The sequence below is a fragment of the Talpa occidentalis genome, unplaced genomic scaffold (genome assembly GCF_014898055.3).
Source record: "Talpa occidentalis isolate TD23 unplaced genomic scaffold, MPIMG_talOcc4v2.1 talOcc4.10, whole genome shotgun sequence".
Lineage (NCBI taxonomy): Eukaryota > Metazoa > Chordata > Mammalia > Eulipotyphla > Talpidae > Talpa > Talpa occidentalis.
The window spans coordinates 28,176,154-28,203,621 of record NW_023600993.1 but is presented as its reverse complement, the minus strand read 5'-3'; the positions used below and the strand labels follow the sequence as shown (position 1 = coordinate 28,203,621).

The 27,468-nt window shown below is 40.6% G+C and overlaps 2 protein-coding genes across 3 annotated transcripts in view; one reads left to right on the top strand and one right to left on the bottom strand.

Moving 5' to 3' along the window:
- WDR48 (WD repeat domain 48) overlaps positions 1–23,067 on the bottom strand; it is a 40,895-nt gene extending 17,828 nt beyond the window's left edge. For both annotated transcript variants that reach the window (XM_054693193.1, XM_037526658.2), the window contains exons 1-8: positions 22,984–23,067; positions 11,511–11,651; positions 9,194–9,272; positions 8,553–8,635; positions 8,309–8,438; positions 6,283–6,371; positions 5,841–5,942; positions 200–424 (exon numbers count right to left, since the gene is read on the bottom strand). In XM_054693193.1, coding sequence (XP_054549168.1) covers positions 200–424; positions 5,841–5,942; positions 6,283–6,371; positions 8,309–8,438; positions 8,553–8,635; positions 9,194–9,272; positions 11,511–11,651; positions 22,984–23,031 — 897 coding nt within the window. In that variant the 5' untranslated portion in view covers positions 23,032–23,067. The remainder of the gene's footprint in view (positions 1–199; positions 425–5,840; positions 5,943–6,282; positions 6,372–8,308; positions 8,439–8,552; positions 8,636–9,193; positions 9,273–11,510; positions 11,652–22,983) is intronic.
- A 1,224-nt stretch (positions 23,068–24,291) lies between these two features.
- SCN11A (sodium voltage-gated channel alpha subunit 11) overlaps positions 24,292–27,468 on the top strand; it is a 117,916-nt gene continuing 114,739 nt past the window's right edge. The window contains exon 1 of the mRNA XM_054693188.1: positions 24,292–25,558. The gene's annotated coding sequence lies outside the window, so the exon portion shown is untranslated. The remainder of the gene's footprint in view (positions 25,559–27,468) is intronic.

Sequence of the window (27,468 nt, the reverse complement as noted above, 5' to 3'; positions counted from 1 at the left end):
GGAGCAGCACCAAGCAATCTCACTAGGGCTTGCCGAGCAGGGAACTAGGTATGTCCCTGATAAACCCAAGTCACAATTTGTTCTACAGAACACTAAGAAAAATATTAAAATATTTCATTTAAACTCACACAGTTGCTTTAATAAAGATTAGATAACACATATAACAATCTTAACTACAAAACTGAAATATATGACGTACCTTGAGAACTGGTGCTTTTTCTTCACAAATTAGCACCCGGATGTCAGGGTTTCTTAGGTCTGTACAATAAATTTTTCTGTCCCTTCCTCCAGAATACACATGTGTAAAGGTGTCATTGACTTGCAAAGCCCAGACCCCTTCATCATGGACCCGATACGTTGCTATACATCGCTGCTGGCCAAGGGACCAAAGGCGAATTGTGCCATCAGAACTGCCAGAAAGGCACTGTACAAACAAAGTAAAAGTTAGAAATAAAGTAAAACAAAGTAAAGAAACAAAGTAAAATAAAAAGTTAGAACGAAGTAAAAGTTAGAAATCTGCCAAAAAGTTCCTGCTTGCCTGTGCTGTGCACTTGGCCTCTCTCCTGACTCTACACTATCAAGCACACCTCAAAAGCTGTATTTCCCCCTCTGACAAGGTTTCTGACAAGCATGCTCCAATAGCTGGTACAACTGAGGCAACAGCACACACTCAAGCAGGGAAAGCATGAGTAAAACTGCTTTTGTGCTCTTGACTGGGCTACCTGTGATTATTAGTAAATCCTTCAGGCAAGTCCTGTTCAAATTATCTACTACTAAGTGAGTTTGAAAGAATCTGAAGCCAAGGTAGCAGACTGCACAGGGCTTGTGGTTCTCAAAGTGTGGCTCCCAGTAGCATTGGCATTCCTTGAGAACTTGTTAATAATGTAAATTTCAGGTTCCTTCCAGAACTAATGAGGCATAAACTCTGGAGGGGCACAGCAATTTGTGTTCCAACAGGATCTGCAGGTGATTCTGGCTCACTGAGTTTGACAAACATTGCATTAGGTCAGCAAGAATTTTGGAGCCCTGGTCACACCTCTGTCATGTTCCCTCTCTCATGGCTCAGAATTCCTGATGGTCTGCCAGCTCTCTTGGAGTCTACTGACTAGAGTCAGAAGTAAAATTTAATCCCAGTCTTATCACTCATTCACTGGGACTTTGGGCACTTCCCAAAGGAACCTCAAGTTCAACATCCATTAATATAAAATGTGGATCCTCAGTATTCAGTATTTTTTTTATTTATTTTTATTTATTTATACAAGCACTGGGTATAGTCAGAAGTGCCGGAGGGTGAGAGAACTCACCAGAGCCAGAGCGGGGAGCAGAGCAGGCAGAAGGACTGAAGTACACTGCTGAGGGGAGCAGTGGGCAGCAGGAGAGGTCTGCGCGCCATGTGGGACCCTCCTCCGGTGGCCGGGGAGCAGCCGGGGATTGAACCGGGATTGAACCGGCGCTGCAGGGCGGCAGGAGAGGTCTGCACGCCATATGGGACCCTCCTCCGGTAGCCGGGGAGCAGCCGGGGACTGAACCGGGATTGAACGGGTGCTGCAGAGGCTGCGGGCAGCTTCGCAACCCAGTGCTCAACTGCTGCGCCACCAGGGAGGTCCCCAGTATTCAGTATTAACATTACCAATCTAGCAATTTCTGAAAGCTCAGTGCAACAACTACATAGGAGCTGCTGGCACACAAATTAGGGCTGAGCACTCTGTGAATCTGACAGGAAGAGGCTGAATCAGCTCCTGCTCAGTTGCATTCAGCATGCCTGGTGTTCTCCACCAGTTACTGTAGTGATTTCATTTCTTTGGAAAAAACTGGTCCGTCAGAGAAAGCAACTGCTGTGTATGAAATTAAATAGGCAAAGAGGTACAAAGAAGGGAAGATGGCTGTGATTTTGGAGATTTTGGTAAGTGTCTATATATCTGAGGCCATCGGCAAGTCAAGGATTTACTGGCATGTCTTGTGACTGGAAGGGGCCTTTAGAACCCTGGACATGTTAATTAAATGAGCACATACTAGTAGACTTCTCCACAAGCTGCCAGGAGTGGCAGTGGTTTAATAACTGATTTTAGCCAATTCATAAGGCAACCAAGAGACTAACCAATAGCAAAACTGTCAGGAATAAGGTCGCAAGGAAACCTTATGTGTGTGGGAGAGCTGTGGCAGTCTGATAGGGAGAGGCCAAGGGAGGTTCCCCATTCTAGGAAGAGATGCTACTCTGAGATGGCAAAAGTTTAAGTAAAGCTTTGATCACTCAGATCTTAGACCATATTTCTAAGGGAATAAGGTCTGACAACTTTAAGATAAGGAAGGCAGGGCCTCCCTGGTGGCAGAGCGGATTGAGCACAATGATGTGATGCTGTCCGCAGTCTCTGAAGCATGGGTTCGATTCCCGGCCGGCCAGGAAGATATGCACATGGCATGGCAGACCTCTCCTGTCTCGCCCGCTGCTCCCCTCAGTAGTGTTTTCACTCATCTGCCTGTTTTGCTCCCCGCTCTGTCTCTGGTGAATTCTCTCACCCTCCCATGCCTCTGGCCTATACCCCAGTTTTTGTTATAAGTAAAAATAAATCTTAAAAAAAAAAAAAAAGATAAGGAAGGCAAAGATCAGGGGTTAGAAGACCTCACAGTCTGGGCAACTTGCAACAGTAAAAAGATTAGTCCTAAACCCAAGTGAACTGCTGAAAGCAGATGAGGAAACACAGAGTTTTATCAACCCTGGTAAATAATACAAAATCAACTTTGATATAGTCAGTATTCCAAAAATCGGGCACCCAAACAGAGAGGAATCACTGTTAATGTTGGCAAACTTGTAGGCAGCATTTTTATAGTCTGGTTAAAGAATTTCCTGTTTTATTTACCTTTTTTTTTTTTTAAAGATTTATTTATTTATTTATACAAGCACTGGGTACAGTCAGAAACGCAGAAAGGTGAGAGAATTCACCAGAGCCAGAGCGGAGAACAGAACAGGAAGACTGAAGAAATACACTGCTGAGGGGAGCAGCGGGGGGGGGGGGGGGGTGGTCTGTTGCGCCATGTGGGACCCTTGCTGGCTGCCGTGATCTAACCGGCGCTGCAGAGGCTGCAGGCAGCTTCGCAGCCCAGTGCTCAACCACTGCGCCACCAGGGGAGGCCCTAAGAATTGCCTGTTTTATAGGCACTCTAGTGTCTAGTGTCGTGTAGGAGCTAGAGAAGTCATCAAAACGTTTCCCACCGCCTCCACCCTTCCACTGGATAAACATGAAGATGCCCTATTTTTAAGGTGACTGCTGGGACTAGGACAGCATGCCCCAAATGGTTCCACTAAACTTAGGGGACACAGATTCCATAGCTGTGACCAAGTGATGTGTGTTTTGCCAGTGGAGATGAGAGATACCAGTGTACTGGGGCCAGGCTGCTGTTGATCTAAACAAGTATTTCTGGGATTGTCACTCATACACTATTAGGCAAGGTAAGTCAGGGGCAAGGATGGCCTAATACTCTGACACTGCAGACCCAAAGCTAGTTTCAACAAGACTTGTATTACTAGGACAACCCTGTAAGTGACACATAAGGATGTGACTGACTCATATTAAGACAACAGGTTGTCCCAGATCCACAAGCAAGTGCCTGAGCCAAGGACAAGGAATAAAAAGTCAGGTGGTTCTGTCAGCATTGCAGGTACCAATCAAAAACAACTGCAATAGTAACAGACCTTAAATACAAAGGAAATGAGGAAACTGGTTTGTGTTCATATGATTAACTGGCCTGTTATACATATCTTACCACAAGTCCCTGACTTACAATGCCACCAGAAATCCCACATTAAAGGCTTACAGGGCAACTCAGCAGGATGCAATATATACTCTGGTGCAATAACTGACAACTGTCTCCTCTATTTTATTAGCATTTGGGAATCAGTAAATAAATTTTCCCTCTAGTCTTTTTCCCAAATGAGTAGTATAATTGTTCTGTTGATTAATTTCTTAATGAAAAAATGCTGCATTGTTGGGGGTTAAATTTGTCTATAGTTGTGAATAAGAAAAATGGTTGGAGAAGAAATTAGAGAAGGAAAGACATCTGCTTAATCATGTACTTTAGGGCTGACAGGCAGCTTTTAAAGTAGTGCCACATAGCTATCTCTGCTTCTGTTATTGTAGCTGACTTCAAGTGAAATGCACCTGTAACTATACATGTAATATTTAAATCACCTTAGGTAAAACTGAAAAAGCACATTCATAACTTAGGAAACAAGGCATAGAGTGTAGTAGAAAGGCAGAGTTCTAGAGCTCTCCTTCCCTCTCCTGGAAACCATCATGTCCACAATGCCTACTTAAGGGCAGTCCCATACAGTCCAATCCCAGACACAGTTAACAGAACAAGGCCTGGGCAGCCTACCAGTTACACTGGGAAACTGTGAGGAGCCAAATGCACTAGTTTTCTTAGACTCACATGAAAATGGGGTAGCAAAGGCACTCAAGAGCTTTAGAAAATGCCATAGTTTACAAGCCAGAATATACTTAATATTTCTAGCTCTCATCAATTAAACAAACTGAATGTGAGTCTCACCTTGGGACTACAAAAGTGGGACTAGTAAACTGAAGCCCTTTCCTCAAGGCCACATTAACAGTGAGATCCTTCCACATCCCCAAGTCTTTGGTTCTGAAAAATGATTTCCTTCCTTTGGCTAGTTTTTCAAACCTTCCTTTCACCTCTGAACAAAGATTTCTCTAATTCATATATGAATAACTGTCATGCCATAATTTCCACAGGAGTAACAGACTGATGGTATTTTTCATCTCATCATCTTCCTAATCTCCCTCTTTTAACCCCATTACAATTGATTACAAATTGCTCTGAACTTATCCCCTGCCCTTTGAAATACATGGCTTAGGGCACAGGGGCAGATGGCAGAGGTCTGTCATAACACAAAATGGGCTCTTGATTCTTATCAGCTACATTGATGAAAGATTATTTTTCCACTGCTACAAAACAAATAGAATTGTGATTTATAACTCAAAAAGTATGTAGCCAGCTGAGTATTAATACATGCTCAAAGATTACCAAAATGTTTTTCTTTAAAATGTGGACTCTAAGTAGTATGTTAGATACTTAAAAGTTATAAACTGCATGTGCATGGCCAACTGACAAGATTTGCCCAAAGTCAGACCCACCGTGAGAAAACTTTCCATTTAGTATACTAGAAGAAAGACTTCAATATCGAAGCTTCCTTTTTCTTCACACAAGGTACCATTCAAAAATTTTTAGGAGATATGTGTCAAGATTGCATATAATCATCTGCATTCTAATTACTCTCAGGAAATTCCTTGCTTTGCTTTTATTTAAAAGTGATGCAGGGCCTCCCCGGTGGCGCAGCGGTTGAGCGCTGGGTTGCGAAGCTGCCCGCGGCCTCTGCGGCGCCGGTTCGATCCCCGGCTGCTCCCCGGCCACCGGAGGAGGGTCCCACATGGCGCGCAGACCTCTCCTGCCGCCCGCTGCTCCCCTCAGCAGTGTCCTTCGGTCCTTCTGCCTGCTCTGCTCCCCGCTCTGGCTCTGGTGAATTCTCCCACCCTTCCTCGCTTCTGACTGTACCCAGTGCATGTATAAACAAAACAAACAAACAAACAAATAAATAAATAAATAAAAGCATGCCTCTATTTAAAAAAAAAAAAAAAAGTGATGCAAACAGAATAATTTTAAAATGTGCAACTGGGTTATAAGTACTTAAAGTTGGGTCACAGTTTATAATACCTGTGGCTTTGAGTTCAAAGCAATTTATTCAACAGCATACAAAGTGCGAAAATTTCTGCTATGTGAAGTTTTTGACAAGGTCATTAGGTAAATGTCCACAGGAAACTGCATACCTGTGTGCCATCTCTGTTCAACAGCAATGCTTTCACATTATCTGTGTGTCCTTTAAGCTTCATTAGTTTTGCACATGTTCTTGGATCCCATACCCTTAATACCTGTGAATTTTAACAAAATATTATACAAATTATAGACAAGATCTAATATAAATAGAAGATGAGTTTGATAAGTCAAACGACAAACATTACACTGAGAAAAAAATACTGCTTCTGTCAATGGACACCAAGGCTGACAGGCTTTTAAAGCCTTTCTAATGTCAAAAAACAGACCTCTACCCCATATATCCTGCTTCCCCATCACCATACCAAGCACAAATAAAATCTTTTGACATCCACCAAGCACAACCACTGTGTAGGTACTTAGTAATCACACAGATCAAATTATTTTGGCTTCTTTATTTTCTAGTGTTATAATACACGTTTTTAAGTACCCCCTTACCTTTTCAGTGGACCCTGATACAATGATTGTTCCCAGTTGATTCATTGCCAGGCTATATATGGAATCTTTGTTCCCACTTAAAGAAGAAGCTGTTAAGGATTAATGAAGATAAATGTTAACAAAATTATCAGCTGTTAGTCCTTAGCAAACGTTGCAAGTTTAATTATTTGGTTGACAAATTCTTATCTTTACTGTTTTAGAAAAAATCTACCTATCATGGAAATAATTCTAAACAAAAATATTGTTACCAAAATTGACACCACTTCTGGATTTGAACATAAACAAGTGCACATAAACACCAGCTATACTGAACTGCACTGCCATTCAAGATATCTGTATAAGTAACACATATTCAAAGATATATATGTGTCAATAAAAAAGAAAAATATGTAAACACTTACTATTATTCAAGGAAACAAAAATACTACTTTCACCTACCAAATCAGATAAAACACAAGGTAATATTTCTGAAAAGAATACAGTAAAATGGCACTCTCATGCATTACTTCTGGTATCCAACTCTTCTGGAAGGAAATTAGGCAATATGTAGCCAGAATCATGTTCATACCCTTTGACTATTAAGTCTATCATTGAAATGAAAAGAGCTGCATATGAAGCTGTTTATATAGTATGATCCTAATTTACAAGATAGTCAAAGATACATATGTGTCAATAAAAATGAAAAATGTCTAGTTTGACATGACTAAGGCATAATCACATTGACATAGCTAAAATAGTTCTAATGTAACTTTGTATATGCCAAGGAGAAAAGTTGGGAGAACAGTGTTTGTAATTTTTAAAAATTGCATCTTCCCCTTTTCCCAGGAAAATATGTGAGGTCTAAACACTTCTCGCCTTGCTCTCCTTGATTTTTTTTTTCTTAGGGGTACAGACTCTGCAACAGATACATAAGTTTGTTTATGATTATAGAAATAATACTAACTTGTATCTATTAAGCAAATTGGAATTACGAGGTAGGGATCTAGATAGCTCAGGCCTGCATCCTAAACCAAGATCTTCCAGGCAAGGCTTACTCAAAATGTGTTTCTAGGAGTTTTTCGGACACCTGGCCTACCCAACTGTAGTAGGATGGGCCAAGGATGAGGCTGTTTCCAGTCTAGACTTCCATGGGGCTGACCCAGTAATCTGAAATCTCTTAGCTGTTGAGGCATGCACGCTGTAAACTTGCTGTGAAAGTCTCTGAATTCCTTCTAAAAACACCCTATAACCTCCCTGTACTCTTTGGGAATTCACTGGATTCTTCAGGGTTTCTCTGAAAGTGTCTTACAAAATAGGCACCAAGAACATTTTCTTTCTTTTCTTTGGCTATTTTCCACCATGGCCATTAACTCAAAGTCTCTTAATTTTTTTTTTAAAGATTTATTTATTTATAAAAGAACCAAGGTTCAGGCCAGATGTGCGGGAGGGTGAGGGGATTCACCAGAGACAGAGCAGGGAACAGAACAGGCAGACTGACGAAATACACTGCTGAGGGGAGCAGCGGGCAAGACAGGAGAGGTCTGCTTTGCCATGTGGGATTCTCGCCGGTTGGCCGGGATCGAACCCACGCTGCAGAGGCTGTGGACAGCTTCACAGTGCGGCGCTCAACCGCCTGCACCACCAGGGAGGCCCCAAAGTCTCTTAATATTTAGTAACACTTTAAAAAATCAAACACTGCCTACTTTGTCAGGCAGTCATCCCCTCCATCAATAAAATCTTTTGAGTGTGTAGTTTGGGGCCAGGCAATGCTAGGGAATATACAAAGTAATAACAAGATAGACTCTCCTGTCCTGCAGGAATTTACACTAAGCTAGGGAGCTAAGACATGCACATGTACAAAAACAACCAGGTTATACCTGGAGAAATTACTGTTTTTAGACTGTAGTGGGAATTAGCTATAGAAGCTGTAGGTGGAACTCCCCATTTGTAAACAGTCTTGATGCAAACCTATCAAAGATATTTTGTAAACCATTCTTCATGTATGTCATCTTAGATCACTTTCAAAGAAATTTTTCAAACACCTTACTTGTGACAGTGTTATTTGAGGCAGTCAATGCTGTGAGAGTATTCACATCCCAAAGGAATATTTGTCTGTCCAGCCCAGCAGATGCTACCAGTTCTTTATCCTTGGCGTAGGCTAAGGCCTTTACATAATCCTGTAACAAAAACATATATACTATGACCTACTCTATAGATCAATAAGAAAGTGAGTCATATAAAGCTCCTAATCCTAATACTAAATACATTGAAAAATATGTTTGTTACTTTACCTTATGTGTCCTTAATGTTGACATGCAAAATCCCTTATGTGCATTCCATACTTTTACTGTTGTGTCAGAAGAAGCAGATATTACTAGAAGAAAAGAATTAACAAATCCCTTAGTAGGATGACTTAACACTGTTTTAAAGATTTATCTTAACACAATGTAGAATTGATTCAGATTAATGTTCACACACATTCACACATATATACATACTTGACTATAATATTCCTAACATTACTTCAAATATCTGTTACTGTTCATTCATAAACAAACACACCATTATATAGTCTACAACCAACTGTATTTTTTTAAAAGATTTATTTATTTATGCAGACAAGAACTGGGGCACAGGCCAGAGGCGTGGTGGGTGGGAGGATCCACCAGACACAGAGTGGGGAACAGAACAGGCAGATTGAAATACACTGCTGAGGGGAGCAGCAGGTGAGTCAGGAGAGGTCTGCTGTGCCATGTGGGTAGCTCCCTGGCCAGGAATCGAACTTGTGCTGCAGTGGCTGTGGATAGCTTGATAGGTTGCGTCTTAAACCCTTGTGCCACCAGGAAGGCCCCGTCATAAAAATTTTACTTGAAAAATATACTTCATTGAATTAAAAATTTCCAGAAGCCCAATAATCCAAAGAAATACTTACATGTCTTCCCATTACAACAGAGCACAATGTCATTTACCCAATCGGTATGGTGTTCCATAGATGCTATGTATGGATCTTGCTAAAATTAAAAAGAAAAGAATGCCATTAGTTTATAGTAGAAGATGAGCTCTAACACAATTATAGATGTTTATATTATTCAATTTATGTGACACACTGCTTTATGGCCTTAAAATTGACAACTGAATTCAAACTAGAATTTCATCAAACAGCTGAGCTTTCAGACAATGAATGCTACATAGAAGTTTTGTTTCAGGACAGTTTTATTACTAATGAAACTATAGGTTTCCAGAATAAGTGCTTTATTTTTAAGCCTTGTGGTGGAAAGGGCATCAAGATCTAGGTTAGGCACTATATGTGACACAAAGTACTAAATGAAGGGCCAGGAACAAATCTGCAGGCTGGCAGGATTTGAATCAGTAGAGGTGAGGGGTCATAGTAGCCAGGCAGGAAATGAGGCTAATGAGTGAGGTAAAGCGCATGGATGACTGCAAGGCAGATAAACACTTTTGCTTTTAGCTTCCCCATGCTGTTTTTACCTTTTGAATTAAATGTTTTCCTCATGATATTGACAGTCCTTCAGAGAAATGGGAGGCAAGGGCAAAAGGAGAACTACCCATATTACCACTTCAATTCAGTAACTCAAGATTCTTCTATTCCTTTCCACTGGCTTAATTACCAGGAGAGGCCTTAACAGAATTAATTACATTCTACACCTAAAACAAGCAAGTTCAAGGCACTTTAAGACACTCTCTAAAAGACTGTCTGAGAAATGATGCTATTCAATTTTGTTATAAAATGAAGATTAGAATAAAGATGTTTCAGGAGGGCATGAAAGCCAGCTTTCTACATTCTTCTGGGTTACTTCTTATGAGTGTTTAACTTGTTTGAAATAAGGTAAATTCCCAGAAAGGTGACATACAAATTCAAACACAAGTTCTAAAAAGCACTTAAAAGTCGTATTTTTTTTTTTTTTTTTTACTTTTCATGTTTTGACATGGGGTTACCACTGTTTCCACTGGTTACAATGTTCAAAACCCACTGGACCAACATCCATTTAAAGAAATATTATCCAGCAACTGTGCAAAGCAGTAGCTTTTTATTGTAGATTGAACATCGTATTCAAATAGCTTGCTAAAAAGACATGGACTTTTAAAAACACAAGGTTTAGCATCAGGGTTTTGGGTTGACTCGTTTATAGTTTGCTATTTACTAGTTATTTCACCGTGGATTGCTCTGAGCCTGTTTTCCCCGCTATGAAAATGGATCATTACAGTCGCATAGAAGATCTATTGTGAGAGTTAAAATCATACTGGATATTACAGTTCCAAGAGTGTCTGGTACATAGTTAACAACTTAATAAATGCTCATTTTCCTTCCCTGAATCTTCTTTTCTATGTCATTCACAACACAGGCATTCAAACAAATACAAAGAGTGTTTCTTTCCATTTGGGGATTTATCTTTACATGTATTTAAATACCCTTCCCTGCTTCAGAAAGCAGACTTTTACTCTCCAGAATAAAGACTCTGAGTAGTCTTCTTATTTTTATACCAACCTTAATATTGTCTAATAAGGATCTATGGGTTTTGTGGGCACCCTAATCACTTTCAAATGAAGGAGTAAAATATTTGTTCAAGATGAATTTTGAATGTAAAAACATTTTCAACTTTCTCTTAATAGCACTGAAAAGGGTTGCCAAGGAAGTTTTTTGGGAACATATAAAACAGGAAGAAAACTGTTGAATGTAATTCTCTTAATATACCAATTCTTTGTTCCTATATAGCAGAGAGTTCTTAATCACAAACCTAATTTATGGAATCTCTTAGCTAAAAACACTTATAAAACTTCCCTGGATATTTTTCTCACAAGGTTACAGAATTCTAGTTACAGTATCTTTATTTATTTATTTATTTTAAAATATTTATTTATTTATTTATACAAGCACTGGGTATAGACAGAAGCACAGGAGGGTGAGAGAATTCACCAGATCCAGAGCAGAGAACAGAATAGGCAAACCGACGAAATATACTGCTGAGGGGAGCAGCGGGCGGCAGGAGAGGTCTGTGTGCCATGTGGGACCCTCGCCAGTGGCCGGGGACTGAACCAGTGCTGCAGAGGCTACGGGGAGCTTCGCAGCCCAGCGCTCAACCGCTGCACCACCAGGGGAGGCCCTACAGTTTCTTTATAGAGTGTACTAAATAACTCAGTGCTCAAAGACATTAAATCTGATACTATGAAAGCTGAGACCAAAGTTTACTAAGTATAGATTTAAAATGTAAACTCAATCCATGCCTTACCTTGTGCTGATTGACACTCCATATTCTTATGATGGAGTCTCGGCCGGCGGTGAAAAGTCTATTGAGTGCTGGGTCCAGCTGCAGGGCGTTCACTCCGTTTCTATTGTACTTCTCCACTTCATCTCGAATAACATAGGAAACCTGACAAATGTTAAGATGTACCTTTTAGGAAGTTACAAACATGAAATAACAATATGGATCCTACTAGTGGTCCATATGAAATTCAAAACCCCATGTCTTACAATATAAAACCTACTTTTCAGAGAGGAATGACGAAGCAGCTGGAGCTATTTCTTAAAAATGTAAATTGGAATGTTTCTGACTTCTGCTCAGAAACTTCTGTTGCTTACTCTACTAGATATGCCTTGTTCACCTCTTCTGCCACTCATGTTGTTCCCTTTGCTCCTGTTCTTTGTACATACTGTACATCCAGACATCACACATACGGGTTCCCTCTGTTTGGAAGCTTTTCCTCCCACTCTGTCTGGCTAATTCCTACTGCAGTTTTTAGATTTTGTTAAATGATGCTTTCTCAAAAAGGCTTTCCCTGACCTGCCAAGCAAAATGAAATTTTGAGTTCCTATAGTATCACTCAGCTTCAGAGCACTCTGCCCTACTTTGTTACTGCTACTCAGTCTGCTCTGTGTGAAACCCAACAGAATCAAATAAAATGCTTCCTTTACATTTAAGGAAAAGTCCAACAAGCTGGTTAGAAGTCAAAAGCAAAACTTTTCAAATCCAATGAAATAACCTATTAAGAATATAATGAGTTTGTGGAAACCCAAATGTAATAGCAATAAGAATAAATACCTAGAGATACAACTTGCAAGGAAAACCTGGAATCCACAGAACAAGGTACATAAAGGAAGAACCTGAATGAAGGAGAGATGCTATACCACAACACAGGCAGATTCAAAATTAACAATTCTTTGCTAACTCAGAATCCTACTAGATTTCTTCCTAGACTAAAAGTTGGCAAAATAAATAATTTTGGGGGGAATATCCAGTCATTTTTTTAAAGATGTAGATAACTGGAAGGATATTCTCTTAAGATCTTAAAGATACTTAAAGGTATCACAAAGTTATCAGAATTACAAAGGAGTACCACAATAGAAATACATAAAAGGATCATTCAAATAAAACAAAATTCAGAAACATATTTTCCTGCTATTAGTATTCTGTTTTGATATAAAGTGTTTCAAGTCAATGAGGGATTACTAAATTATGCAATAAATTATTAAGGACTACCTAGTGATCCTATAGGGAAAAAGCATATTCTTTTTTTTTTTTTTTTGTGGGACCCTCGCCGGTGGCCAGGGAACGAACCAGCTCAACAGCTGAGCCACCAGGGGAGGCCCCAAATAGCATATTCTTTCTCCAAATCTTCAACCAAAATTAATTTTTATATGTATTAAAGGTTGAAATTTAATAGTTAAATCATAAATACACAGGTGAGAATATACAAATCTTTATATAGAGATGATTCTGCTAACATGACAAGAGAGCAACCTTTGCAAAGGAAAAGACAAATCTGATCTGAACAAATACAAGTCAAATCTTTCATATGTGTACACAAATGTTCAGAGCAGAATTATTCACAATAGCCAAAAAGTGGAAACAACCAACTCAATGTTCATCAACTAACAAAAGGATAAGGGAAATGTGGTACAGCCACACAATGGAATATGATGATGCAGTTAGAAAAAGGAGTGAAGTACTGACAGATGCTGTAGCCTGGTGAACCTTGAAAACTGCTAAGTGAAGGAGGACAGCTACAAAAGGCCACAGATTTTATGATTCTACTTATATGAAATATTCAGAATATGTAAATCCAGAGAGGCAGAAAGTAGATTAATGGCTGGCGAGGGTTTGGAGAGGAGAATTGGGAGTAAGTACTAATAGGCATGGGGATTCTTTCTAGGGTCATGAAAATGTCCTGGAATGAGGTGATCAGCACACACCTTTGTGAGTATACTAAACATCACTGAATTGTACCTAATAGGGTGAATTTAGGTGAATTTTATCTCAATAAAGATATTATTAAAGGGCCTCCCCTGGTGGCGCAGTGGTTGAGTGCTGGGTTGCGAGGCTGCCCGCAGCCTCTGCAGCACCAGTTCGATCACCGGCCACCAGTGAGGGTCCCCCCCAAAAAAAAAGATATTTTTAAAAAAACCCTTCTGGTTGTCAAAAATAACACCAACAAATTCAAAAGACAAATATCTAACTGGAAAACTAATGAATATGAACAAGAAAAGTCTGTCTTGACAACACACAGACTCCTTATAAAACATTAAGAATATGTCAAACTCGCATTTCCCTGATTACAAGTGATGTTGAACATTTTTTCATATGCCTGTTGGCCATTTGCATTTCCTCTTCGGTGAAGTTTCTTTTTAGCTCTTCTGCCCATTTTTGGACTGGATTATTTTCTTTGTTTTTGTTGAGTCTCATCAGCTCTTTACATCAGTGAGAATGGCACATATTAAAAAAACTAGCAACAACAAATGTTGGCGAGGTTGTGGAGAAAAAGGAACTCTCCTGCACTGCTGGTGGGAGCGCAAACTGGTCCAACCACTATGGAGAGCTGTGTGGAGATTTCTGGACCTACTAAACATAGAGCTTCCATATGATCCAGCAATTCCACTCCTAGGTATTTACCCAAATGACACAGAAACATCAATTCCAAAGAGCACCTGCACCCCTACGTTTATAGCAGCACTATTTACAATAGCTAAGCTTTGGAAACAACCCAAATGCCCAAAAATAGATGACTGGATCAAGAAGATGTGGTACATATACACCATGGAATATTACTCAGCAATCAAAAAAGATAAACACATGCAGTTTGCAGCAACATGGATGGAGCTAGAAGGGATCATGCTCAGCGAAATAAGTCAGAAAGAAAAAGAAAAATACCGGATGGTCTCACTCATAGCAGGAATTTAGAAAACTTAAATAAGAGACTAGGAAAAAGACTAATCAATACAAAGTAAAAATCTAAATCAACAAGCAACTATAAACCAGAGATACGCTATGGGATGGGGGGGGTGCGGAGAGGAAGGAACAGAGTCAAAATAAGGGGGGGGGTTTGCGCAATTGTATGGGGATTACAACCATAATGAAAATGCATACATTGTGCAAAGATGAAAAATGATGTAAGAATTATATAAAATAAAATATTAAAAAAAAAGATTATGTCAAACTTGCCAACAGAAAGAGGAACAAAGATCCCCAAAAGGAAACCTTTTAAAAAGAAAATGACCGACACACAAACAAGGATGTTGTTTTAACCTAGTCTTTAGGATGCAAGCAACTGTAACTGAAAACTACTCAAACCAGTTTTAAATTAAACTTTTTAAAAAAGAATTTAACATAAGAATATAAGGGTATCTCACAAAGCCTGAGGGCAGGAAGTACAGTTAAGACTCATAAGAGAAAATTTTTAAATAAAAGCATGTATTTCTTTGCTGAAACCTTCCTGATGTTTTTCACAACATTCAAAGTCTAAAGCCCTTGCACACTTTGGTTCTACCCTGCAACCTCACACTAACTTCAAATTAACTTCCCAGTTTCTTTGATGACATCTACACCAGACTCCTCTCGGATCTTCAAACGCATCAAACTCTTTCCCACTAAGGATCTTCCAATTTACAGTTCCCTGTGTCAAGAAGATTCGCTACCACTCCATCCTCCACAGGAATAGTCTTCCCCCAGATTTTATTTTGTATGGCTCACCTCATCCTTCAGATCATTTACAAAAATTCTTCCCAACCACTTACCCTACAAATTTCCCTCACAGTTCTTACCATATGCCTATGTACCTTTGTTGTTATTACTCTTCTCCATTAAAATAAAAGCTGTAAGAGGGCAAGCAGAGAGCCTGCCTTGTTCCTCCTACCACTCTATCTTCATTATAATGTCTGACATATAAAAGACATTTAATAAATATTTGTTGCAAAAATCAGACATTGAAAAGCTATCAGGAACATGCTGGCTTCAATGTTAACTTCAGTCTCTCTGAATCTCTGGGGCTTCAAAAGGCCATTTATCTGTTTTTCTTGTTACACATTTCCTTTATTTTTTTTTATTTTTTATTTTATTTTTTAAAAAGATTTATTTATTTATTTATACAAGAGCTGGGTACAGTCAGAAGCACGGAAGGGTGAGAGAATTCACCAGAGCCAGAGCGGGGAGCAGAGCAGGCAGGAGCACCGAAGTACACTGCTGAGGGGAGCAGCAGGCAGCAGGAGAGGTCTGCGTGCCATGTGGGACCCTCCTCCGGTGGCCGGGGAGCAGCCGGGGATCAAACCGGCGCTGCAGAGGCCGCGGGCAGCTTCGCAACCCAGCACTCAACTGCTGCGCCACTGGGGAGGCCCACATTTCTTTTAATAGAGACTATGGAGCACACACAGACTTGGAAGCAGTGCTCTAACTTCTTCTAGCATCCAGTGCTGTCACTGAATTCAATGCTATTCTGCCTTATCAAACTTTAAAGGGAACTCATTCTCATACTTCCCTGTACACCTCCCATTTCACTGTCCTCCTTTCCCCTCCCTCTAACTTAAAAATCTCCCCCCCCCTTGGGGCTACAATGTTTCTTGATTTGATTCTTTTATCAATCTTGCTATATATTTAGAAATGCCCTTTAAATCAAGAAGATTGTTGCACTTCAGCAGTTCTGTGAAATTTTTTTATATAAATTTTTTTTATATAGTTATTAATAACCATCTGTTTTCTTTGTTCCTTCTAAACTCCCATCAGTCAGCTGTTGGAACGTTCAAACTTATCTTTCATCTTTTACACATTCTGTATTATCTATCTCTGTTCTATGGTTTAGTTTTGTAAGACTTCCTTTACTATTTTATAACTCTGCTATTATTTAAAATTTTTTTTTAAATCCATTTATTTATGCATACAAGAGCTGGGGCACAGGCCAGAGGTGCAGGGGGTGGAGGGTTGTGAGAGGATTCACCAGACACAGAGTGGGGAACAGAACAGGAAGACTGACCGAAGTACACTGCTGAGGGGAGCAGCGGCGAGCCAGGTGAGGTCTACCATGTGGGTTGCTCCCTGGCAGGCCAGGGGAGCAAACTCGTGCTGCAGTGGCTGTGGACAGCTTCATAGGTTGCATCTCAACCCCCCGCGCACCAGGGAGGCCCCTCTGCTCCTCTGCTATTATTTTTTTTTTTTTTTGTGGGACCCTTGCCGGTGGCTGGGGAACGAACCGGAGCTGCAGAGGCTGCGGGCAGCCTCGCAGCCCAGCGCTCAACCACTGCGCCAACAGGGGAGGCCCTGCTATTATTTTTAAAGTAAATTTTAGTATGATGGAAAAAACAAAAGCAATATCTTCAATGAAGAAGTGGTTAAATTATGGTACATAAATTCTGAGTGGTCATTAAGGAATGAAGATGAGCTAACTATGTATAGTGATATGTTCCAAGACATGTTAAAAACTTGCTAGGGGAAAAATTGGCTGTATAAAAATAGAAGGAAGACAGGATTTAATTTTTTTAAAGACACTTAACCCCTTGCGCCGCCAGGGAGGCCCCCACAGGATTTAATTTTTTTAACAAACATTGATTACACATCCAGCAGTTGTCAGACTTCATTCCAAATGCTGATACATTTGTGAGTACAACAGTCCTCCCAGAGGTTTCATTCTAATGGGGGAAAGAGTATAACTAGAAGTGACAGCAAATGAAGGTTCTTACTAAGATTTAGGGAAGCTTTGTAGGCAGAAGAGATGAAGGGAAAAAAAAAAAGTAAAAGGTGTTAGCTATAGGATCAATAAATGAGTGCACAAAGTCCTGGAAAATTTGCAATTAGACAAGTCTAGAGTGCAGCAAAGGCAGAGAAGTTGAGAACTCATATCTGATGGTCTTGATTTGCCTTTTTAAAAGAGGAGAAGAGGGTATTAATAAGAAATCTGCAAGAGATGGAAAAACAGACTTGCAGAGAGTGGTATTCATTTTGGAAGAGCCAACTGAAGGGACTTTGACAGGTAGAAAAATAATAGGGTAGTCCTCCAGCAGCATGTATTTAAGTTACACTGTTAGTATTTGTAGCACAGAAAGCATTGTTTGCTTAATTTCTCTAGCAACTACCTGGGACTCAAAACAAATAAATCAGATAGTGGGGATGAACTTAAGTGATGATCACATTTCAAGGTGAAATGCTGCTAGAGTTATTGGCAATGTGCCAGAGAGTAAAAGCAATAAGGAGAAAAACATATCTTTCGTTACCATTACTTCAAGAGAAAATCAGATTATCTTTCTATTGTTACCATAATAAATTATCCCAAATTAGTTACTTAAAACACCTCCCATTTCTTATTTCACAGTTAACAAGGTCAGAAGTCCAATGAGGCAAGGATGGTCCATTTGTTCAGGGTCTCTCAGGAGGCTTAAATCAATAAGAATTAGGGGGTATGCATTCCTTCCTGGAGCCTCTGGGAGAGTCTGCTTCCAAGTTGGTTGTGGGTGGAATTCAGCTTCTAGTGATTGTAGGGCAGAGTGCCCTGTTTCCTTGCTGCTTATGCTTAAAGGCTGCACTCCTTCTCGAGCTTTCTATGGTCCTCTCCTGCAATGAAGGATTCCTCTTATATCTCAAGTCTGACTTCTGCCACCAGCTGCAGAAAGTTTTCTGTTTCTAGGGGTTTGTATGATCACTGGGCCAATCCAGGGTAATACCTCCATTTTAAGGTCTGTAACCTTAATTACAAAAATAAGACACCTTATTTTCCATGTCTTTCAAAACAAGTTGTATGTCAACTTGTTGATATACATACTTCAGCATGTATTACCACCAGAGTTCATTGTTCAAGATAAAAAATGCAGAGTGAAATGTACACGTCAACTGTACAAACATACTTGTGAAAAACGAATATACCTGTATAATACAAAACCCTACCAAGATATATAGGACATTCTCACTAATCTAGAGTTTCCCATTCTCTTCTCAATCCCTACACAACACCCTCAGGCGATCTAGATCTGACCTTTCATTTAGTTTTAAACCACAGATTTGTTTTGCCTGTTTTATAACTTTCTATAGGTGGAATCATATATGTGTATAAAGCTAAATAAGGCTAACTTTGGCCAAGAAAAACTGGCCAAATATCAATAATTTATACATCCTGTTGAATTTTGTGGACCATGACTTTTTGATATCTGTTATTTCAAGAGTGTTGATTTTAAGAAGTATTCTAAAAAGTAGTATTGTAAATAAAAATAGGACACATTCTAGCCTCACCTTTTCCTAAAGCAGGGGCTTAAAAAAAAAACCAAAACCCAAAACCTCCTGTGAGGCAAACCCAGCCCAAGGACCTGTTTTTGTAAAGAGTTTTATTGGAACATGATCACACCTACTCATTTAGGTATCATCTGTGGCTGGTTTCACAATATAATGGCAGAGCTGAGTGGTTATGACACAGATTGGCCTGAAAAGCCTAAAACATTTACTATCTAAAAAGTTTGTTGGCCCCCGTTCTAACAGGTGTCATATGGCACTGAATTTTTTATGACGCAGTCTATACTTAAATCGTCACCTTTGACATTTGGCTAATTTGTTAAAGAAGGGTCTTTCCTTGCTCTTGAAAAGCTAGGATTTGGCACTATTCTAATTTCCCTAAAAAGTCTCAAAGATTAACCAACCAACCCAGATCTGAGACTTAGAATCAGTGGGAAAAACCATACTGAGCTCTAAATAGGTCTAGAATTACCAGATATTTGGCAGGGAAGGATACGTATTGACAAAAAGATGTTTGCTGGTTGCCACTCCCCACTCCCACTCTCCATATTTTTCTCAAAACGAGCAAGTAGCAGGAGAAACTGTTCAAGGGCTACTTAAGAGACTCTTTGTTACCCTGGATAGTGTCATGAAAAGACATGAGGTCTGGGATAGGTGCAGTCACATGCCTTAAAAAGGGAACATCTGGAACTGGGGAATGAACAGGACAACCATAGGCAGACCAATGGTGAAGCTTTCTTTACATCTTTTCTTAGGGTATAGAGTCAAAATGAGCCTGTTGTTTCAAAATTTTCATGAAACTAGCACTACTCTTTGAGTTTTCATTTATGTGAACTAATATGTCTTTCATTATGTGAACCTGGGTAAGTTGGATTTTGGGTCATTTCCAACCAAGAGAATTCTTCTTGGAATTCTCTTGGAAAGCCAAGTATTTCTATTCTTTAACTACTGAATGGTAGGGCATGATATTACCACTTCTAACCCTGGAACAAAAGTAACTTTTGCCCAAGCTTTCTCCAAGAATTCTGAAGCAAATGAGGGAAAAGGCCATAAATGAAGGAAAGATACAGAGTCAAGCAACAGACTGAGGTTGCCGGAAAATCATCACACTGAAGGATCAGAAGGAAGTGGAAGGATTTGCTCTGATATCTTGGGAAATGCATTATATATCTAAATTGACACTTGATTATCTTTCTGACCATCACAAGATGTCAACTGGGTCAACAGTAATGTATATTTAAAATTATGACAAACAGTAAGACACAAAACTGAATAATACGACTCCACATAGAGTTAAAAAAATCACATAAATCACATACATATGGACAAAGAGGTACAGAACTGTGGCTTTCAACTAATGGAAACTTTGCCCTACAGGAAAGTCATTTTGGCTACCACAACCGGGGAGGTGCTAACATCCAATGGGTAGAAGCCCCAGAAATGAAACTAAACAACTTACAATGCACAGAACAACACCCTTCTCTGTTCTCCCTTTTCCCCACAATTGTCCAGGACAAGATGTCAATAGTGCTCAGGTCGGAAAATTGTGGCAGAGAACTATATATCACATGTCTATTGAAGAGTTACAATAGCCAAGTTATGGCAACAACCTAAGTGTCCAAGGATGAAGAAGTGGATCAGAAAAATGTGGTATAGGGCCTCCCCGGTGGCGCAGCGGTTGAGCGCTGGGTTGCAAAGCTGCCCGCGGCCTCTGCAGTGCCGGTTCGATCCCCGGCTGCTCCCCAGCCACCGGAGGAGGGTCCCGCATGGCGCGCAGACCTCTCCTGCCGCCCGCTGCTCCCCTCAGCAGTGTACTTCGGTCCTTCTGCCTGCTCTGCTCCCCGCTCTGGCTCTGGTGAATTCTCTCACCCTCCCACGCTTCTGACTGTACCCAGTGCTTGTATAAATAAAACAAACAAACAAATAAAATAAATAAATAAAACATGCCTCTAAAAAAAAAAAATCTTAAAAAAAAAAAAAAAAAAAAAAAAAAAAAAGAAAAATGTGGTATATACACACAATGGAATACTACTTAGCTATAAAAAATGGAAAGATCAATTCTTGCCATTTGTGAAAACATGGGTAGAACTGGATACAACAATGTTATGTGAAATAAATCAAGAGAAAGAAAAATTGAAGATGGTACCATTTATATGTGGAATAAAGAGAAACAAAATAAAGGGTCAGACAAAAACAAAGCCATAAATAACAAACCCTTGACATCTGACTGCAAAACTGAGGCAACCAGAAAGGAAGGGAAGCAGGGTGGACAGAAGGAGTTCAATGGAGCCTGGTGGAGACTACTGGGGCTCTGGTGGCAGGCTTGGCGTAGAAACATACATTTGTACAGGTTTCAATCTATAAACCTTAAAACAAATATGGTGATATAAACCAACTTTTACTCAATTAAAAAAAAAAAAAAGGAGGAAAGATAAACCCTGGTGAAGGATTATATATCACACTGTACACAGTTTTCTTGAAAATAAATCACTTTTACTTTGTATTTTTTTGGGTTTTATTATTATTTTTTTTTTTGCAAAGAACCCGTACTGATTAAAAAGAAAACAAAACCACATAAAACACTTTCACTGAGTCATCCCTTCAGTTGGCTAATCTTTTGAATGCTTTTCATAGGAACTTAAGTCATTTCACCAATCTGATTATCTGAATGCTTTTGGGAGCAAGGGGCTAAGGGCCCAAACCCTGAGTATTGTATTCTGACCGGCAAGAGTGTAATCATCATTTTTTTCACTTTCCACGAGATGGTTCACATTCAGCTTATTAAAACACGCAGTTTTTCCCCCAGTGTAATTTAATGTACATATTATTCTCCACTCTGTACTTTTGAGTCTAAATACAAGAAGTTGAGAGGCTGGATTAGCTATCTCTACTAAAGTAAGGTGTGTAGCAATCTAGAGTCAAGAATACAATGAAGTTATAATTTTGTAACATAATTCAGTCAGGAGCAGACATTCTCACCACTGGCTTGGACGCTGGGTTTACCTAAATCCCCTCACACAAAGCACTTAAAAATCATCTAACAGGGTAAGCTATTTTAGTTTTTGTTACTTCATAGATTCGACAAATATATAGTGAGTGTTCAGTACTTTGTACTTACCAATGAGATCAATAAAATAAAATGAACGGCCCAGAAAACTTTATGGTTTACAGTCTTTTGCTGGGACTTCCTTACTGAAGCAAAAGCAACCTTTGTCCTGACTATCAAACAATCACTGATATCAACCTGTAGAACTACTTATAATGCATATTTTATAAAGAAAATCTGGGTATTACTTAGACTCTGAATTCTCTGCACATTTTTGGGCCCAAACTAGTGCTGAGTAAATGTTCAATGAATTAGTAGTGCACCATACCGTCATTACTATACACTGTGTACCCGCAGGCAATCACCTATAATAGAGCTTTCACTCCCGGCATCACTGAAAATAGGTAATAATAACTCTTAAACGTACCCCAAGCAAAAGTGGATTTACAAAGGCAGAAAGCACATACGGACAGGTTAGATAACTCTTTACCCTAGGATAATAAATCACAGAAACGGTACAGATTCAAGGTTGCACCCTTGAAAATGCAGAAATGGCGAAGAGGGAGTTAAATTCCCAATGCAAAGGAATTATCATTTCCCCACTAACACCAGTACACTCCCACGTCGCTTCCACCTCACCCGGGAGAAAGCTCCCGCAGAAAAGACAACGGGGGCTCCCACATGCAGAATCCACCGCAGAAACCCCGCAGGGAAGTCAGCGAGCAGCAGCCCCGCCACGCCCCCGCACAGGCCCACTCGCCCCGCCGCCGCCCGCCCGCAGGGGAAGCGCGGGGAGGCCTCGGCTCTGACGCGGCTAGGGCAGAGCGCTGTGGAGAAAGGCAAGGCAAGACCGAGGCAGGTGGGCGGGGATCAAGCCCATCCCGATCCCGCAAAACCAAGCCTACTCGAGAGCGGGCAGCCGGCAACCTCCAGCTCCAAACCTGCCTCTGAGGCACCCGGGATCCGGCCCCGGAGGGCCCCGTTGGCAGCCCCCACCCCACCCCCGCCCCTTCCTCAAGCCGTTAGCGCCGCGGCCCCACCCCTCGCTGCCAATCGCGTTCTGTCCCGCTCGCCCGAAGCCGCCACCCCGTCCGACCGCGGCCCGAGGCGTCTGCTCGCTGGAGGTGGGCCCGGGATTGCCAGCCGTGACCGAGAGGTCGACGAGCCAGTCTCCCATACCTGTACTTTTCTCCGCCCTGCTGTATTCTGCCGGTGATGGGCCGCCATCTTGCATGTTGACACTCCTACGTCACTTCCGGAGCGGCCCGAGCCGGGCGGATGTCCCGCCTTCCCCGAATCGGCGGAGGGCGGGTGGCAGGGTTGAGGGCAGGTGCTGGCCGGTGTGCAACCCTGTGACCGGATGCTCTGTGGTGAGGTAGAAGCACCCTGAAACAAAACCGTGTGTGCATATAATGCAGGCGGAGAGAGAACCGCTTTCCAGGGCAAGGAGGCAATCCAAATCCAGCTGTTGGAGCATAAACCCTGGCCAGCAGTTTTCCCGCTTGCCTGCTTTGGAGGCCCAGGCATAGGGAACGAGCCGAAAAGGATAAACAATGCTGGACATAGCTACTGAATGGACCCCACCACCCCCAACTTTACTAGGCAGTTAAGGAAGCTGAAAGATTTACCGTTGTAGTACCTAAGAATGCAGAGGATTATAAGCTGACTTAAACGGAGAAACAGAAATCTCTGGGAAGTGGTAGCCCCCAGATTCACAAGGAAAAAAGTATCCATTTAAGTAAGAGAAAAAAATGTTATAGGAAAGTGAAAGTACACACAAGGAAAAATTGTTCCCAGAGACAACTTTGTAAGTTCCAAATCCCAAAGGAGTTGGTTCTTCCTGCATTATGTGGTTTAAATCATCGTATACTGAGATGGTTAGAACCTTCTAGATGAAAGCTTGACTTGAAGTAGTTTTCTTGACACTATATAGGTGCTGAGATTGGTCAGATTCTTTCTTATAGAAAGACTGTATATTGTAATTTATCTAATTATATATTTTTACATCATTGTTCATTTTTACACAATGTTTGCTTTATCCCCTAGGGTGTAGTCCCCATAGAATTCCCACCACCAGTTCACCAGTGCACCATCACCATAGTCCCTTGTGCTCTTCCCTCCCCTGTTTTGATCCTGATTCCTCTCCCTCCTCCTCCCCTGCAGAATGTCTCTGATTTATGGTTGCCTGTTAATTTGTTGTTATTGTTATTTCCCCCCCCCCCAATCCCTTATTTGGTTCAGAATCCACTGCCACGTTGTAGCTGTTAACACTTAAAACTACAGTTGTTTTAAGTTGAGGTATGATACAACTGTAAAAATCCTACTAAAATTTGAAGACAGTGTAAGGAAAAGAATGTAACAGCTCAATAATTTTCATATTGATTATATGTTAAAATGATAATGTTTTAGATGTATTCAGTTATGTAAAACTGAAGGTTTTCATAATTAATATTAAGGTTGATGCATTTGTACTTTTTATAATGTGGCTATTAGTGTATTAAAGTTATATACATGGTTCATGTATTTCTATTGTATAGTGCTAGTATAGAATTAATGCTTTGAAAAATTCCTTTCTAGCCAATTTTTTTAAATTAAAAAAAATGTGTATGAGAGGAGTAGAAATTGATGGCAGAGAGCTTTTAAGTAAAATTGTCAATGATACTTTGTAGATAAACTATACTGCATTTTGTTGTAGACACAGCCATTCATTCATGTATTCATTCACTTCAACAAAATACTATTTAGCACTATTAAGTGCCAAACACTGTATTAGGTGCTGGGGACCCAGGGGTGAGTGTGTATAGTCATAGACTATAGAGTCCCAGGAATTAACTAAACACACAGATAAATATAGTGAAGAAAGATGGTGATGAGACAGGAAAGGATCCTGGAGTCAAGATCTGAAAGAAGGAGTTAACTAGGCAAGGAAGGGTAACAGTTTGAGTAAAGATCTTATGGAACAACAACAACAAATTAACAGGCAACTATAAATCAGAGACTAAATCAGAGCGGTCATAGAACATGCCAGGAATTGAGGGCCACAGGTATTGAGTACAGAGAACAAAGGGAAGAAGTATGCAGATGACACATCCAGCAGGATCTTTTAGATCAATGGAAAGGTACTGAAGAGATTTAAGCAGAGGAGGGATATATTCTGCCTTAAAAAAAGAAATTATTCAACAATATTTATTGAGTGCCCAAGATGTGCCAGGGTACTATGCAAGAGTATTGATCTGCACAATACACGATTGTTATGTAGTTGTAGTCCCACTTTGGACCTGGAGAACATTGAATCTGTGAAGGTCTTTCAGTGGGCAGAAGTTCTTTCCGTGGGCAGAATTTCCAGCTATGTCTTAAGGTTCACTTTGCCTGAAAGAGATAACCTTGGATGATAATTCATGGTCAGAATCCGTTGTCCAAGGTTGATTGTGCAGTGGATCAAGGACATGAAAAGAGCATGATTGGAGAACTAGTGACAAGGAAGGCGTGGAAAGGGATATGTTGACGGACCTTGCAGAATGACTCTTAAGAATCATATAGATAAAATGAGCTACTCTATGGATGAGATGCAGTTTCCTCTCCCGGGTTCTGTGTTTGCTCAGTGGAATCATGAACAAAATGGCAATGATCACAGGATTGGAGTTATGCATGGGATCACCAAGTCTGCTGAGTGTTTAGGTGGCCAGCAGCAGTGACTAATCCTGAGTTGCTGGTAATACCCTATATTCCAAGAGAATCGTCCAGCCACTAGGAGGTAAGTCAACTTCATTGAATTTCCCGGCTCATTTAGGGAGCGGGGAATACACTTCTGGAATACACTTACTCTAGTTTTAGGTTTACTTTCTCTGTTTGCTGTGCTTCTGTCAGCACCACTATCTGGGAACTTTATACACTGCCTTTGTATCTGATCACACAGTGCTCTTCATCAAGAAACTCACTCAAGGGCTCCCCTGGTGGCACAGGCGGTTGAGCGCCGCGCTGTGAAGCTGTCCGCAGCCTCCGCAGCGCCGGTGAGATCCTGGCCGGCCGGCAGGCGAGGATCCCACATGGCGGGGCAGACCTCTCCTGTTTCGCCTGCTGCTCCCCTCAGCAGTGTATTTCAGTCAGTCTACCTGTTCTGTTCCTCACTCTGCCTCTGGTGAATCCTCTCACCCTCCCGCGCCTCTAGCCTGTACCCCGGTTCTTGTATAAATAAATAAATCTTTAAAAAAAAAAGAAAAAAAAAAAGAAACTCACTCTAATGAAAGAAGTTTTGCAGTGGGCTAATGCCCATAGCATTCATTGCTCTAATTGTATATTCTTTCACCAAGAAGCATCTGATCTTATTGATACCTTCTGGGAGATAACCCTTTTTTTAAATATTTCTTTTTTTTTTTTAAAGATTTATTTATTTGTGCATACAAGAGCCAGGGTATAGGCCAGAGGTGCAGGGAGTGAGAGCATTCACCAGAGACAGAGTGGGGAACAGAACAGGGAGACTGAATGAAATATGCTGCTGAGGGGAGCAGTGGGTTAGACAGGAGAGGTCTGCTGCACCATGTGGGCTGCTCCTTGGCTGGCTGGGGCTCGAACTCATGCTGCAGAGGCTGCGAATTGCCTCATAGTGCTGTGTCCAACCCCTTGCGCCACCAGGGAGGCCTGAGATAACCCTTTTTGATGCACTCTTATAGAATGCAGTATATGCTCTGAACATCAGATGTCCACTATTTGGTGCTCTTTCCATCTGTTCCTGTTACCTATTGCTGTATAACCACTGCCAAATTTTTTTTTTTACTTTCCCTCCTCCATATGCACATGTTCCATTCACCCTGCACCCAACCACCTGTACTTCTATCCCATCTTCCTCCCTCCCCATTGTTTATCCATCTGGTAACCATTGCAGTCTGTCACTGAATTCAAGATTTATTCCTGTAATTACCTGATTGTGTGTTTGTTTGTTTTTGTTGTTATTTATAGTCAACAAATCAGTGAAATCATCGATCTGTTGAAATCACCTGTCTTTGATTTTTGGTTTATTTCACTTAGCATAATCACCTTGAGGTCAATCCATTTCATCTCAAATGCCACTATTTCATCTTTTTTCACAGATGTGAAAAAAGTATTCCATTTAGTATTTATTCCAGAATTTCATTATCCATTCATCTGTTGACAGACACTTGGGTTGGTTCCATGACTTGGCAGTTGAACCATTGCCAAAATTCTTAGTCACTTAAAATAATTACAATTTTTACTTTACATACAAATCTGAAATTGTGCAGGATTTGGTGGACATAGCTTGTTTCTGTTCCGCTTCCTACTTGATGCCAGCTAAGACAGCTGGAAAGTTGGGTAATGGAATCATCTAAAGACTCACTCCTTCACATGTCTTTAACTGATGCTGGTACTGGCTAAGTCCTTTTGTCAGAACACCTCTATTCGTGGCCTTCCCATAGCCTCTTTGGTTCCTCACAACATAATTGCTGTGTTCCTTTGGTATGCATCCCCAAAGAGTGAAATCTAGGTGGAAATGTTAATGCCTTTTCTAAACTAACAGTGAAAGTCATTTGGTATCACTTCAAAACTCATTCAATTCATTATGACTTAGTCATTTAGGCTGGCTGTATCAAAGGAGACTCCTTATATTTTTAATGAGAGAAATGTTAAAGAATTTTGAATATGTTTTAA